The 17582-nt window shown below is 35.3% G+C and overlaps 1 protein-coding gene across 2 annotated transcripts in view; it reads left to right on the top strand.

Moving 5' to 3' along the window:
* Positions 1-17582, top strand: part of PDZRN4 (PDZ domain containing ring finger 4) — a 351355-nt gene that overhangs the window by 283577 nt on the left and 50196 nt on the right. For both annotated transcript variants that reach the window (XM_023524086.1, XM_011381546.1), the window contains 2 exons: positions 1586-1842; positions 4837-4939. In XM_023524086.1, coding sequence (XP_023379854.1) covers positions 1586-1842; positions 4837-4939 — 360 coding nt within the window. The remainder of the gene's footprint in view (positions 1-1585; positions 1843-4836; positions 4940-17582) is intronic.

Here is a 17582-nt window from a genome sequence, read left to right as displayed (position 1 = left end):
GGTGGTAATTTTCAAGTTTAGTCCATGGAGAGAAGAATTAGAGTGTGAATGTACAGATTAGCGAGCATATGCACACTGGTAGGTACCCACTCAAATCTCCAACTAAAATTTCTTACTAGTGATCTAAGAACTGTGCTGGGACATATTTTGCTGGTGAGGAAACTTAATTGCTCCTTTTGTGAAGGCACATTAACTCTTTCAGGGTCCATTGAGTAAATTAACTCTTCCAGGTTATTAAGCCTGTCTCTACGTGACATGACGATTTCTACCTGGCATTGTATCATTTACCCTGAAATGCCCCACACTTGCTTTGAGCACACTTGTTCTTTGTCTACTCAGGGAGAGAGAATGTGCTCATTTCAATGTCAGCAATTGCTCTTTGATTGCAACTCAGTGATTCCCTTTGCTTCTTCCCAGGGATCTCTAAGGATTTGCCGGTACATAGCAGTTATCTGAGCCTCACCAACAGACAGGTGTCATAGTTGTCTAAAAATGGTATTATTTCTGTGGTTTTGAACACAGAATTTTGCTTCCAAGTATCTTTTCCTGTAGGCAAAAGCCAACATTATTAATTCATTTGGGGTGGGAGTTGTGAAGCTATTTCAAGATTCCATGATCTTTTATTAAAGCACAACTCCCACTAAGAGGCTATGTTATCAGTACCTATTTAGGGAAATATATTAACAACTATTTGAGAGCAGCCTGTGCTGCCCCTCAAGAGGGTGTTCAGAAAAGTGTGCAGGTGTTTGGGATGCCACAAAGGCTAGAGTAAGTGCCTGTAGTTGGTCCAGCTGAGAAGCAGTGGTGGAGAGCAAAGGCAAATGCCACCTCTTTCTTTATTATGTCCAGGGCTACCTTGGAGAGTCATCAGTTGATATAAATTAAAATAGATGATGATCCAAAGAGACACAGTATACTCCTTCAGAGGTGTTTTAGAGTAGTGCTCCTTTTATGTGCATATCATAGAAATCATCTGGTATCTTGTTATAATGCCAGTTCTGATTCAGGAGGTCCGAGGTAGGGCTAGGTTTTCTGCATTTCTAATAATCTCTTAGATGATGCTTAACTGCTGGTCCACAGACCGTACTTTGAATAGAAAGGATTTAGGATAAAATGTAAATTATCTTGGATAAAACATGGTCTTAGATAAGAAGATGATGAATATGAAAGAAATTTAACAGTATTCTAAAAAAATAGATTTCAGACCAGGAAGACTTTGATTAAATGTTGAAAATTCTAGTAAGAGATTGATAGATCATAAAAAAGGATATACTTAGCATTTCTACCTATCTGAAGATTTCAGTGAACATTTTCTGAGGCCAATGTATTATTTAAATTTTTGAATCTTTACTAATCATTCTGTTGGTGTACTCTCTAAAAATACTAGAAGTAATTGTTTTCCTTATCTCCTTCACTTTCTCATGTTGGTAAGGAGCTCAATAAATATCCATGTCCGATTAAATATTCCTTTGCAAAATTTATATCAGAGCTGATTTAAACCTCCCCTCTCCACCTTTTATTAATCTATCATGACAGCCTCTCTGTTCTTTCCTCTGAGATGAGCAGTGTCCTTTTATCTTCACAGGTCAATGGGAAGGATCTCTCAAAGGCCACCCATGAAGAGGCAGTGGAAGCTTTTCGAAATGCCAAGGAGCCCATTGTGGTTCAGGTGCTAAGGCGAACGCCTCTTAGTAAACCATTCTACGGAACGGCCCCAGAAGTGCAGCTCATGAACGCCAGCACACAGACAGACATCACTTTCGAACACATCATGGCCCTGGCCAAGCTGAGGCCACCTACGCCTCCAGTGCCAGACATCTGTCCATTTCTGCTCTCAGACAGGTATTTTTCTGTCATTTCCCCTCAAAGCCCTATTTGTTTTCATTCATCGTTTAAAGTCGGTGTTGGAAAGAATCAGTCACACTAGCTAGTTGACAATTACAGAGACAGGCTGTCTACAGTTGTCTATAGTCTGTCTCCACTTGTCTACAGTTAATTTTCAGATATCTCTGCTAGCTGCTGTCCCTGACCCACACAGCTGTTTCACCTCAGGAATCTTACTTACTGAGATACAATGAAAAATTCTGGCTCCAATTAGTTCACCTTTTCATTTCCAGTCATCAAAAGCCTCACACTACTCATGAGCACTGGTCAGGGAAATAGCTTTTCTCTCAAAAGCTGCCAAAACCCTTATTAAGACTGATACAGAAGTGGCATGTTGGCACTATATTCTCCCCTGTAGGTCACCTCTCTCTCTGACTCTCTGTTGCTTTTCTCTTTTTTAAAGGAAACGCTAGGAAATTAATTGAAGTGCAGTTGTCCAAAGAAAGCAATTACCCAATATATTGTATTTGTAAACAAAAGGTCCTGGCTGTCAGAGAAGTATAGAACTATGAAATAAACTGTTATAAGAATATTTCTTCCAAATTTTTACCTAATTAAAAGAGAGTTTGAGATATTTTATTCAAGTAATTCTACTTGTATAGGCTTAGAAGAATGCTTTGCCCATACATTTTGTTCTATGAACTTTTAAGCAAATATTCAAACCTTATTGAGAGTTTGATTCATAAGAGCAATAGTATGCTTAGATGGCATTTTCATTGCCTACTGTACTCCATTTTCCACTTTGCAAAACATAGATCTAATCGTGCCAATTTCCTGCCCTTAAGTGGCTTTTTTAAGTTATTTCAGTGGGTCGAATGTATACATTAGAATCACCTGGGAACTTGGAAAAGCAATATCAATTGCCTGAGTCCCACCTCAGGCCAATTAAATAAGAATTTTTTAGAGTAAGGCCCAGGCATCAGAATTTTTCAAAAATCTCTCTAGAAAATTGTAACGTGCTACCATGTTTTGGAAACCACTCCTTGAAACCTCAAGTTCCAGGAATGTAGGGACTTAGTTTGTCTTGCTTATGTCTCTATTCATTTATCCATTGCTTGTTAAATAATTCCTTATGTCAGGCACTGGAACTAGGTGCTGGGCATAAAATTGGGAATGAAAATGAAGTCGCTACTTCCTGGAGCTTCTATTCTAGAGAGAAAGATGAACAATGCACAAGCAAACAAATATAAAATATCTATTAGTACAGCCTGACACAGAATAGCCAGCCCTCCAATAAATACTTTCTCGAATGAATAATAAAAACAACCAATATTTATTAGCTCACTTAACATGTTTTAGGTAATATTTTAAGTGTTTTACACTTATTAATTCATTTAGTCTTCACAACAACCTTCGGAGGGGTGCACTGTATTATTACCATACCCGTGTCACACATGTTGGGTAACTTGGCCCAGATCACATAGCAAAGAAATGTCGGACGCACTCCTGAGCCAAAGAGGTCTGGCCTAAGTGCAAACTCCTTCGACCAATACGCTGTGATGCTCTTCCTTAGATCTTAGTTTAGAGGCGACCTCTTCTAGAAAACTTCCTAGGGCTGCCATAGGAATACCCCCACTAAGCGCTCTCACAGCTTCTGTGTTTTTTCCTTATTGCACTATATTAAAATCCTACTTTGCTGCTTTACCCAATTAATAGGACAAGAATTGGATTTTGTGCACCAACGTTATTTCCAGTACTTGACATAGGGCCTGGCATCTGGTAGACATGCAATAAATGTTTATTGAATGAATAAGGTGTTTCTCCTGGCAGGGTTCCCCTCTTACTGACTGAAAGATAAGAGAAACACATCAGATGCCCCAAACAGCAAGCTTTGACATTTTACCAGCCCAAATGGGCTTTGCAGAACCAGTCTGGATTTAAGCAAGAAGGGTTTACCTATTAGAACAGCAAACAAGGTGTTGCATATACTGCTTGTAGTATTTGAGCCTACACTGTTTCACCCTGTAAGGAGCCTATAGTAGTAAGAGGCTGGTAAATTATTTACACAGACTGTGTGAAGGCACCATTCCAAGAACATCCATACTGGCAAATCTTACTTGCAATGAACTTGCTTGATTGCACTTATGCTTTTTCACTGACTTTTAGAAATAGAGATGATCTCATGCCCTTTGCTGTTGAACTATGCTTAGCCCTTGTATAGTATAATGTATAGTATCTACCATAGTATATAATAATTTGAAAGCATTTCTATCAATTACTTAAAACATTTCCCTAAAGTGAAAGAATGTATAAAAGATATGTACAATGCCCTGGGGCCCCCTCATTTCCTTTACTTAATCAGTTCTGTCTGTCCCCTGGAATTTTCTAAAGGGATTATAAAAACCTGTGGCTTAGGAGTTTCCAGTGAGTTATCACCATGAATGTTCTTTAATATTTGTGCAAAGAGGGGAAAATGTAGGTTATGAGGAAGGAGGTCTTAAGGAATTGGGGGTAATGTGAGTATGTTTTACTATCTGAAAAATATGTGCTTTTAAAAATGGATTTCAAAAAAGTTTGGAGCTGTGTATTTTGACATTGGTAGTACTTTGTTACAAAATACCCACCCTACCCCACCCTCCCTTTGGGTAGACTGCAGTCTTAAAAGCCATGTACCCATGCATGCAGCAAGTCACATTCGGTAGACTGGCAACAGACCAGAGAATATGAATAAAACACCATGGCCTGTCAAAGATTTCACATCAGTCTTCACAAAATGCAGCTCTGACCATGGGCCCTTATCTTCAAATTCTCTCAGAAAATCGAATTGATGGACTTCATGTAGGTGGAGAAAGACAAGCAATTGCTCCTTCTGAGCTGTAGTTCATTTAAAGCCTAGATCAGTACAAGTCTTATTGCAAAGCACAGAAGACTAAAGTGAAATTCTAAAATCAGTTTTAATTTTGAAAACAACCCTTTTGATCTATTCCTATCATATTGCTACATTCCCCATAGCTGCCATTCTCTTCATCCGATGGAGCATGAATTTTATGAGGACAATGAGTATCTTTCCAGCTTGCCTGCTGATGCAGACAGAACAGAGGACTTTGAATATGAGGTAAGATCATTTTCACACCACTTCACATTTCTTCATGAAGTTATGGTTGAAAGATTTTGCATAAAAAAGAAAAATTAATTTATTACTGTGAAATATATTTTGTCTATATGTGGGATAAGATCTTTTAAATCTTATTTGTTTTAGCTATTTGGCTCTGGTATTTTAAGTATATTAGAGAAACATTTTTGTAATTTAAGCTTGAAAATAATTTGCTTACATTTTCTGTTGCTTTTTATCAATAATATTATGGTAGCTACATTTGTTCTTCTTTCCACAATGTAAGGGAATTTCCAAGTAGAATATGGAAAAGAAATTGTATTTAAAACAAAGATGGTACTTACCATTTTCATTCACTATGTAGTATTTTAATTTTAATAAACTAAATTTTATGATATTAGTTATAATCTTCCCCTTCACAAATTCAATATTCTCTTCATTTGTGACTCAAGTGTATACTAAAGAGCCATTTCACTAACTTTCTAGAAAGGGAGAGGGCCTCAAGCCCTTTGTTGTTAAATTATGTGTTGCCTTCACAAGGTATATATTAGAGTAACTGTACTGTGATATATAACATTTCCAAAAGCCCACCTATTAATTATTTAAGAGCTTTTGCAAAAGTTAAAGGATTTATCCTAATATTTCCTCTGCTTCTGCAGTCTGTAAATCTTTGAAAGGTTTCAGACTACTCTGACATTTGGAAATAAAATAGATTGAGAAGGTAAAGAAGCTTTAGTAAACAGGCAGAGAATCCATGATTATCTGCCCTTTTAATGCTTTAGATGATGTCATACAAGTTCAGCAAAATGTTCTTTTCCATTTTACAACCAGGAAATCCTGAAATCTCTTCCCTGAGGAGGATCTGAAATCAAATAAGACCGATTCAGTGAAGCTCACCTAAAGCAAATAGACGTTTATTTGAAATCTTCTCCCTGCAAAAGTCATTGCTGGGGATTATAGAAATCGTTATTGCTTTTCAGACAGAATTTGGAAGGAGGTGGAATGATACCTAGTATCTGAGTAGAAGGTTTTGTCGTTGGTATTGTTCATGTTAATTTTTATCCTCTCCTGTCTGTTAAACTGATAGAAAAGTTTATTTTATAAATCCAGTCAAGTGCTGGTAGGCACTGAAATATCCATTAAGTTTTGTCTACTCATGCAAAATAAATTACAAAATTGAGTCACTTATCCAAATAATTCAAGATTAAATGATGTTTTCCTTTCATTTAATGAATACTTCAGGTTTGGGGACTGGAATTATCTTCAGTTTTTCAGTTAGCTTGTTCCTTAAAGCTTTATTAAAATAAATCTGTGTGCTGGGGGAGGGCATGGGAGAGACTAGAATACGCAGGTTAACAGTAAAAATTCTCTCAATTAATTAGCATATCACTGAATCTTACATTACAGACAGATTTCGTTACATTTCTATAGGACTACTGTAACTGAACCATATCTTCTTTTTTGACCAATATGAATCACTGATAGATGACAGCATTAGTATGATGACAGTGGTAAATGCTCAGACACGTCCTCTATAGCCTGTAATCTCAACTAATCACAGCATCATAGTCATTAATTTGCTGTCAGCTGTGATTCTCTTGCCAAAGGCACCTTTCTGAGTAACTGAAATAAAGAATGTTCCTGTGAAATTTAAATAAAGAAGTTACTGTGACAGGCTTCCATCATGAGAGAGGATGCATTTGAGAATATCATGCATGGTTCAAGGTGGGGGTAGAGACATGGGAGAATACCCAAGGATAATTTACCAAGTTTAGGAGAGAATAATGATTCTACTCAGTACTCCGCAGTCTGTTACAGTTATATGGCAGAGGTGCACATACAGTCTAATCTGATGCAGCCATGAGGGATGGTATGTGCACCTCTGCCATATAACTGTAACTGTAGTCTAATCTGGTGCAGTCATGAGGGATGGTATGTGCACCTCTGCCATATAACTGGAGGAGATTTAGAAATGCTAATCCCATCTTGATACACTATTGCACTTAGAATTTGGCTGGTCGAGTGTTTGCATGACCAGATGAAATGACCCCAGCTCCTCCACGAGCCCCATCGTAACCCAGTAGCTCTGGGGTAGTGGTGGATGAACATCTTCATGAAGGACCAGTTTTGTGCCACTTAGAGAATATTACAGGAAACTGAGGTCTAATGGCTGAAGAGAGGACTTTATCTCAGAAAGAGATACTCATTCCTCCTCAACCTAAACACGAATACGTATCAGCCAGCAGTTGGGGAAGTAGAGAGAAAACTCTATTTTATCTGCTTTCATTCATTTTCACCACAAATATTTAATGAGCACTTACAGGTGCCAGGTTCTTATCTAAATTTTTGGGATTGATGAAGCCCCTGCCCTAGTGGAGCTTAACTTTTAGGGGAGAGAGATGGACAATAAACAAATAAATAACAACATAGTATATTAGATGGTGATAAGTGCTAGTGGAGAACAACAAGAATGGATGATGGAGAAAGAAATTCATGGTGTTGGGATGGGGTGTTGCTATCTTATACAAGGTGGCCAGGGAAGGCCTCTTCTCCTAAGACTCCTAAAGGAAGTGAGAGAGCTAGCCATGTGGATATCTGAGGGAGGAGCTTTCCAAGTAGAGGGAAGGGAAGTACAAAGAACCTGAGGCAAGAGCATGCCTGGTCTGCTCAAGAACAGCAGAGGCCAGTGTGCTCTGGCAGCATCCGCAAGGGGGCGAGTGGTAGGAGAAGTCAGTGATTAGAGGCATATCTTAAGGAGCCTTTGGCTTTTATCATGAAATGCAAAGTTGCTGGAGAAGAAAGAGCAAGGCCATAATGTGAAGTCCTAGCAAGATCCCTCTGGCTGCTGGAAGGAGATTGACAGAGAGGAGGCAAAGGCTACAGCAGAGCAGTCAGGTAAAACAGAGAGGTGAATTGGGCCTGGATGGAGATAGAAGAAGCTCTAAGACAGCCTGGAAGGACAGCATACACCCTGGCCCAGAGGGCTTTGCCTAAATGTCTGCATTTCTATCACTTGCTCATAGCTTTAATATAGTTTATACTATGTCAGTTTACCTTCTTCTGACATTTTAAAAGCAAAATATCATAGGCCAGAATGAAACACAGATTCTGACATCCACTGAAACTACCATAGTAAATCCACTCTTTAAATGAGAGAAAGTGTACAGAACTGCATTTCCAAACTTGCTAAAATGCAGACTATGCAACTATCTAGGTCCTTTTTTAAAGGCCTCCTCACTGTTGACTCAGCGAACCAAAACTGACCTATCTTGTAAATTATATATTTAGGGACTTTTAATGCATGGATTATTGACCCAATAGACCAAAACAGATCTGACTATCTTGTAAATACATATTTAGAGACTTTTTAACATGCAGATTATTGCATCGATGGGCTATAACAGCTCCCTTCAGAGACATGATAGACAGCAAACACTTCTTTGGAGATATTATAGTCAATGTGTCAATGTTACAGTGACTGTGGTGTCTTAGGGACCTCTATAAAATTTTAATGACACCCATATCTCACCATGGCCTATCACTACTTTGCCTAAGAAAATTATTTGACTGAGTTTAAAATTTCCCTGCTGTGATTCAGAAAAGTCTCAGAGGACCAGCCTGCATTAAAAGACTCACAGCTTGAAATTTGTTCTCTTTAAAAAATGATGGCACTTGTTCTCTAATTAAAAATGATAAAGGATTTTAATTTTATTTTTCAGAGAAAAAATAAAAATATTTTTAAATTTAAACAATGCACCTATCCTAAGATTCAGGGTACTCCATGCCGCTGAAATACCACTGAGGATTAAGCGGCCTCTCTTCTTTATTTTCAACTTTGTTCTTTTTTTTTTCCAAGAGCCAGCTAAAGGTTGAAATAAATCATAAATAGCCCTTAGCAAGTCAGAGAAAGATCTCAAATCCAACCTCTACCAGAAATAATTTAAAGAGAAAAGCTTCAAGAAATACAGCACTCTTTCATCTAACTCCTAATAAAGATATGTTTGCTACTGCCTGAGTGCAAGGAAGATGTCAAATTTTCTACAGCATTTGCCATTAACTCTCAAAAGTCAGTGCTGATAGAGGACAGAGAACTAATCAGTGCAACATTTTGATAGTATGAAACATCACATTAGCCAAGACAAGCAAATAATTTAAGCAATATTGCTGAGCCTGCAGATTTTCATCACTAAAAATGCTACCTGAAATCATTTTTACTGCTTCCTCTAAGATCAGGCAGAAGAAACATATTCAAACAGCTTGAATTAAGTACACTTAGAGTTCTCCCCTTATATGTTCATGGTCAACAAAATAAAAAGGAATTTGACAGTTTTGCTTGAAGTGGTATTAAAGGTGGAAAGGAGAGAAGGACAAGTAAATGTCAGAGTTCTGTATACATATTAACTGAAAACGAAATGTGGGTCAGTGTCTATAAATAGGAAAGGGCATTTAGCATATTAATGAGCTGCTTCTTCGCAATTTTTATGCAAAGCATAAGTAAACCCTTGTGCTATACTGAGAAGTGTAATTTTGCAAAAGTTATTTCCCAGAGCTGGATCTCTTAGAATATGTGCAGAATACTTGTGAGAATTTAAGTATATAGTCTCTCTCTTACATAATTAAAAAAGAAAATTATGAATCAAAGAGATGTTCATTCAAAAAGTTAACAAGAGGATAAGCTTTAACTAGATTTCGATCAGATCTTTTTGAGCAGCTTCATGATTTGTGACGCCTACCTTTGGAAAAATCGCCAAGATGTACAAGTGTAGAGCTTTGTGGCTCCTTCCTAGGCTGTGAGATCAGAGGCCTTATCTACCTTGTTCATCGTTGCATCACATCACCTGTTTCCCTGTGGATGTTCAGTATTTGATGAACAAATAAATAAAGATTCCCCTTGCTTTCTGCATGGATCAACTTCTGGGCAGTGTGGTACCTTTCCTCCCTTTAAACAAGGGAATCACATAACAAGAACCTGGGACTACCATGCAGTTACAACAGATAATCAATCTCTCCCTTTCTAACAGGTATTTGTTCTTTGTGTCAGGGGTTCTAATCCTAACAGATATCTTTCCACGTCCTCTCATTTAACTCTTTGTATTTGTTTTCAGGACACTACTAAAATAAGAACAGAAACAGAGAGATAAGTAATAAACTATAATTTAAATTTCTTTGAATTTAGAATTTCTTCATGAAAATTCATCTTTGCCGATAACCATTTTGTAAAATCGTAGAATCTTGTACTTGGTGTGAAGATGACATGTTCTTTAATCCATTCTTAGACACTCTTTATCATAAATAGCCCTTAGCAAGTCAGAGAAAGATCTCAAATCCAACCTCTACCAGAAATGTAACTTCTTCACCAAGGGATCACTCAGCAAATTTGTGATATACTACAATGGACAGAGAACTGAGCGCCTTCCCCAAGTAGCCAAATCTGTCAGTGACAATCGCTGAGTATTTAGAGAGAGAAATTTATTAAGGAGTTTGAAAGCAAATGATGGAAGGAACATGTTTGGGAATGACACATTACTCTTAAAGAGACTGTATGTTATCCTTATGTTATGGTGGATAGTAGGGAAAGAGAAAACAGCGTGTAGACTATCGAAGTGTAGAATCTTCAACATTTTTAATTCAGTGGATATTTTAGATTTCACTAGTCCCTTTTCTTTCACTTGCTAGTCACATTTTAAAATTATTAATTAAATAACTAAAATAAGTTTATACCACTTACAACTGGGACAATAAAATTATTCGTTTAAAAAGTTACCTTTGTAAGTTTTATTCTTTTGGAAAACTTATTGAATTAAAAACTAATCTAGATGAAGTGTGAAAATATTTTTACTGCTTGAACATTTAAGATAAAATGGTATTCAGTCAGTTTGGAGTAGGTTCATTGAAATATTTGTTAATGACACCATCATTATTTTCTCTGTTATATCAAATTAAAAGCTTAATCATGGAGGTCAAACGAGTCACTTGTCATATATTCGGGCTTATATTTCCAGGTTCTCTGGGGCATGTTCCTCCTTCATATCACCACTGTCTCCTCCCTTGTTAGAACACTACTCTGTCTCTAGCTATTTCTTGATCTCCTCAGGCCAGGCAGTCCATCCTATTCGCCACTGTCAGACCAGTCCTCCACAAGTGCACTTCTCAGTAGATCTTTCCCTGTTCCTCATCTAGTATGACCCTATTCCTTGAACTAATTCTAAAATGCTTTGCCTGATATTGCAGATCTTTCTCTTTCACCACTCCACTTTTCCAGGCACCTTGGGATCAAACTCCAGAGTGCAGTAACACTCAGAGGAATCCCTGTGCTTTCCTTCCTCTGTGACTTTACTTATGGGCCTCTCTGCTCCCAAAACACCTTTCTCAAATCTCTTTCCCATCACTGAACTCCCATACCGTATATATAGGTAGATAGATAGAGAGATGATAGATAGATAGATAGATAGATAGATAGATAGATAGATAGATAGATAGATATAGATATAAACATACATACATGTACATGTATATGTATATATGCACATATGTATGTATATATCTATATAAGTATATATAGATTTATATTTTTGTCATTATGCCCTGTGTTATAGTAATTCATGTACTTATCTTTTTCTTCGAAATAGCTTGTCTTTCTTAACAGAAGTGACCTCTTCTAATTATCTATCACCAGGATAGCCTAGAACAGGCCCTGGCAGACAGTGGGCACTCAGCAGCATTTGCAGAATGAGTGAATAAAATATTGATCATTGCAGCTGCTGTTCTTATTTTATTAGTGTCCTGAAAACAAATACAAAGAGTTAAATGGGAGGACGTGGAAAGATATCTGAGGGAGAATAGAAATTTGAAATAAAGCATGAAAGACTTCGTTTTTTCTCAGAATAATCCATTTAACAGCTTAGTAATAGGAGCAAATGGATTTAAGCACACACTATGTCAGATTGTAAAAGAAAATTTGGATTTCGTGTTGCCTTTCTAACAATGAAAATGTGTGTGTTTTATCCCCAATTTATAAACTGCAGAACTGTAGTAAATAGACTTGCTGACTGATGTAGATGAAGAATGACTGGGGTTCAGTTCCTCCTAGGGTAACCACATATCCTGGTTTGCCCTAAACCGCCTCCATGTGTGGTTGATATTCCAGATTAATTATGAATAGCAACTTCTTTCACTTTCAAAAACATTCTAGTTATACAATACCTTATATGATTGTCCTAGTTTTTATACTTGTTGAACCTTGCTAAGACTTTGAAATCATATTTTATATAATTTGAATATACCAAGTGGAGATAACTTAGAGTTTCTTAATTTGAATACCTATCTTTATGAAATTGAACTAAGTTGTGACTTTCTATGTAAAAAAAAATGTCCTCCTTAAGGAGTGACAAGAAGGAAAAGCTACAAAATTGGAGCTAGTCATTAAAGTTATTGTAATTCTTTTAGATTTCTTACTGAAAGAAATGAGATTAGTATTGCTGTTAATTTGGTCATGTCATTTCATAAACACGAGTCATATCTTTCACCTCACTGATTATGACAACACTAAACCTTATTTCCTAAGAAAACAATGAAAAGCAAATTTAATCTTCCAGGTTGGTTATTAAACAATATAACCATGGGTGCATTTACTTTACTAGGAATTTAGATATAAAAAGAAGATTCCCTATACTGTATATATGAATGTTATCAAAATACTGACGTTCTATTTTTGTTTGAAAATACTCATCATACACATTCAGATGATTGCCTTGCATTACTGAAAAGCATTTGTGAAAGGTTGTGTTTAAGGTGAACATTTACATTTCAAATCTTTCCCAATGACTTCTATTCTGCTTTCAAAGAATTATTTTCACAGGGCAAAGAAATAAGAGATGTCTTTTTCAGTATAAAGCAAATCTCAGATAAGGATTTCTAATGTTCCTTCCTGAGGCAATATAATCTGGTGGAAGAAATTCAAACAAGGAGACTGGTCCCAGTTCTAGGTATGTCTCTTGAAGGGACCATTTACCTCTTGAATCACAGCATTCTCACATTTGAGTTTCATGAGGATACCAATGTTAGTTTGAAAAAATTTACCATCATCTAGTTTTTCCATAGTGAGAACTTAAGGAAATTGAGATAAATGCATAGACGAAGCCTTAAAAATTTTACAAATATTTTAACATTTGAAATATATCAACCCACATTTTACAGATTTTTATAAAGAGAATACATACATTCATATGGCCACACATTGTTCTGTGTCTAGTACCATATTGTACCAACTGGTATGGTAGTAAGTAGCACACCTCTCATATTATCTCTGACTTAACTTTAGTGTTTAGAACAAGTTAATCACATACATTTGCCAAATAGAAATGCCTCCTGCTTTATTCTTCTTTCTCAAGATTGCTTTGACTATTTGGGGTCTTTTATGGTTCCACACAGATTTTAGGATTTTTTTTCTATTTCTATGTAAAATACCATTGGAATTTTGAAGGGGATTACATTAAATCTATATGTGGCTTTGGATAGTATTGACATTGTAACAATATTAATTCTGATCCATGAACACCAGATATCTATTTATTTGTGTCATTTTCAGTTTCTTTCATCAAAGTCTTATAGTTTTCAGAGCATAGATATTTCACCTCCTCGGCTATATTTACTTATAAGTATTTATTGTTTTTAATGCTATCGTGAATGAGATTTTTTTTTTTATTTCTTTGTTAATTATTTTGTTGTTAGTGTATAGAAACTCAGCTGATTATCGTGTGTTGATTTTGTATCCTACAATTCTACTGAATTTGTTTATTAATTCAAACAGTTTTTTGGTGGGATCTTTAGGATTTTCTACATATAAGATCATATTATGTACAAACAGAGATAATTTTACTTCTTCCTTTCTGATTAGGCTGCCTTTTATTTCTTCTTTTTGCCTAACTGCTCTGACAATAGGGGTGGTGAGATGGGGCACCCTTGTTTTGTTCCTCATCTTAGAGGAAACACTTTCACCATTGAGTGTTAGATTTGGGCTTTTCATATTCGGCCTGTATACATTCCATCTATACCCAATTTGTTGAGAGTTTTTAATCATGAAAGAATGTTGAATTTTATCTAATACTTTTTTTTGTATCTATTGATATGATAATATGATTTTTACCTTTCATTGTATTAATGTGGTATATCACATTTATAGGTTTGCATATGTTGAACCATCTTTGCATCCCAGGGATAAATCCCACTTGATCATGCTGTATGGTTCTTTTAATGTGCTGTTGAATTCAGTTTGCTAGTATTCTGTTGAGAATCTGTGCACCTATATTCATCAGGGACATTGGCCTATAGTTTTCTTATTTTGTACTCTCTTTATCTGGTTTTAGTATCAGAGTAATACTGGCCTCATAAAATGAGTTTGAAAGTGTTTCCTCCTCCAATTTTTTGAAAGAATTTGAGGAGGATTGGCATTAATTCGTAGAATTCACCAGCAGAACCATCTTATCCTGGGCTCTCTTTGTTAGAAGGTTTCTAATTACTAATTCAATCTCCAACTCATTATTTGTTCAGATTTTTTATATCTTCATGATTAAGTGTTGGTAGGTTGTATATTTCTAGGAATTTGTCCAGGTCTTCTAAGTTATCCAATTTGTTGGTATGTAATTGTTCATAATAGTCTCTTATGATCCTTTGTTTTTCTGTAGTCTCAGTTATAATGTCTCCTCTTTCATTTCTGACTTTATTTATTTGCATCTTCTCTTTTGTTCTCAGTCTAGCTAAAGGTTTATCAAATTTGTTTACCTTCAAAAACTCAACTCTTACCTGCATAGATCATTTCTATTGTTTTTCTTGTCTCTATTTCATTTATTTCTATTATTTTCTTTCTTCTAGTTTTGGACATACTTTATTCTTCTTTTTGTAGTTCCTTAAGGTATAAATTTAGATTCTTTACCTGAGATCTTTTTTTTTACTTAATGTAGGCATTTATCACCTAACTTCCCTCTTAGGACTGCTTTTGCTGCATCCTATAGGTTTTGACATGCTGTGTTTCCATTTTCATTTGTTTCAAGAAATTTTTTGATTTCTCTTTTCATTTATTCTTTGACTATTGGTTGTTGAGCAATGTGTTGTTTAATTTACACATAACTGTAAATTTTTCATCTTTTCTCCAATTATTTATTTCTACTTTCATACCATTGTGGTCAGAATATACTTAATATCATATCAATCTTCTGAATTTGTTGAACTTGTTTTGTGAACTAACATATGATTTATCTTGGAGAATATTCTGGATGTGTTTGAGAATAAAGTGCATTCTGCTTTGAGAACACATCCAGAATATTCTCCAAGATAAATCATATGTGGTTGGATTGAATGTTCTGTGTATATATGTTAGGTTTATTGTTCTAAAGTATATTTCAAGTCGTTTCTTTATTGATTTTCAATATTTCCTTATTGATTGTCAAGGTTTTCTTATTGACTTCTTACTGATGATCTATCCACTGTTGAAAGAAAGGTATTGAAGTCTTCTATTGGTCCTATATTATTGTCTATCTCTTCAGATTTGTTAGTATTTGCTTAATATATTTAGGCGCTCTGGTACTGAGTACATATAAATATATAATTATAATGTCCTCTTGATAAATTGCCCCTTTTAATACGATATAATGACCTTCTTTGTCTATTATTACAGCTTTGACTTAAAGTCTCTTTTATGTGATATAAATATAGCTACCCTAGTCTCTTCTGATTTCCACTTGCATGGACTATCTTTTTTTTATCCCTTCACTTTGAGCAGCAGATAGGCAGCAGATAGTTGGGTCTTATTTTACTTTTATCCATCCAGCCACTTTGTGCTTTTTGATTGGACGATTTAATCCATTTACATTTAGAGTAATTAATGATAGGTAAAGATCCATTAACGCCATTTTATTAGTTGTATCCTGACTATTTTGTAGTTTCCTTTTTTCTTCTTCCTCAATTGCTTTCTTCCTTTGTAAATTGATGATTCATTGACTTTATAATTGAGGTAGAAATAAGAGCAGAGACAAAAATTGTCTCTTTAACTGTTGCTTTAACTGTTAAATAATTGACAATCATAAGATATTATTACAGTTACTTACTTAAATAAGCACTGGGTCTTGGTTTCTGGCCTCCACATCTTCCTCCTTTTGCCTTACTATATGATTATTGTTTATTCTCACTTTGGGCTCCCCCTTAAGTCTCTGAGCTTCTTCAGTGTGGTACTTTGTCTTCTAAGTATGAAGCACATAGAAGTATGACTGAAGCAATGATTCAATCTCAAATATATTTATAGGCTAGCATATCTAAGGTTTAAGTCTTTAAGGGGGTTTAGAGGTGAAGCTCTTTAGATGTTCTCATTTTTTTCATATAGTTGTTTTCTTCTTTGAATTAAATATTAGGGAAAATATCATTATAATTTTTTCTAATTGAAATTGCAAATTATTATTTACCATTCTAGTAAACAATTAAAAATATGTCACACATACACACACACACACACACACACACACACACACACACACACTGTCACAAAGCTTCTTACTCTGCCTCTTCATTGACTAGTAGTGTATTTAAAATGTGATGAAGCAAATAAATATTTTGGCTCATCTTAAACCCAGAGAAAAATATCAACAGAAATAATGATGTTTACAGATGAAACATGGGACAGTAGTATTTTGAAAGACAACAAGAAATAATCTATACCTATAGTTATCATAGACAAAATAGATTGGGAAAATGCTAAGATGAGTGGCACAAAATTGATAATCACTTTGAACTGAGATATGACACTTACCTATATCATTGGATTTTAAATGAGCATGTTTCATCTCTTAGGACAGGACATTTAAGGCAATTTCTGTTTGTACTTGGTGTTGATACAAGTCATAGAAGCCATTGTTTTGGGAGCCAAAGCTACCTGTGAGTTGGAGTTCTACAGCAGAAGTTATTCACCAGCCAAAGTTAAAATTTGACAGGCCTCACAAATACTCTTTTGCCTGTGCTGTCATTATTCTTGCCCTCTTGACATTTCCTTTTCATATTTCTATTTGTTTTTCAGTAGCAAAATATTGAAAGTTAGATCTGTAACTTTTTTCTTTATTCTGTAAAACACATTGAAACCATTTGTTCTTTCACTCTCCTGAGAAGACCAGATTTTAAAGTCATATATTCTGCCCAGTAGGAAGTGAAGAATTTTATAAGAAGCAGTAACAAAAAAGAGAGTTGCCATAAAAACTTCTTTTTAAAAAATGAATGTACTTTTAAAAGGAGAATTATTACAGCTGTCTTTTCAAATATAAAAGGAGTTTTAGTAATCGAGTGATAATAAAAGATATTAGAGGTAGAACCTTAAAATAAAAATGAACACATCTGGATAAAAAATAATTAAATGGTCTTTGGACAGAAGAGAATTAAAATTAAGAGAAGTGTGAGGTAGAATTTGATCCATAAGAAGGTTGTAGAAGCACAGCAGATTTACTTGACAGAGGAAAGTGAAACCCATGAAGGTTAAAGATCCATTGATCATAGCTAGTTTGTAGCAAATGCTAGACAAAAGTTTATTTTATTTTCTTTAAAAAAAATTTTATGGTTATAAAAGTAATAGGTGTTCGTTGTTTTATTTCTTTATTCAAATTCCCCTTTG

The sequence above is a fragment of the Pteropus vampyrus genome, unplaced genomic scaffold, assembly GCF_000151845.1.
Source record: "Pteropus vampyrus isolate Shadow unplaced genomic scaffold, Pvam_2.0 Scaffold441, whole genome shotgun sequence".
NCBI lineage: Eukaryota > Metazoa > Chordata > Mammalia > Chiroptera > Pteropodidae > Pteropus > Pteropus vampyrus.
This window is presented reverse-complemented; position numbering and strand designations above follow the sequence as displayed.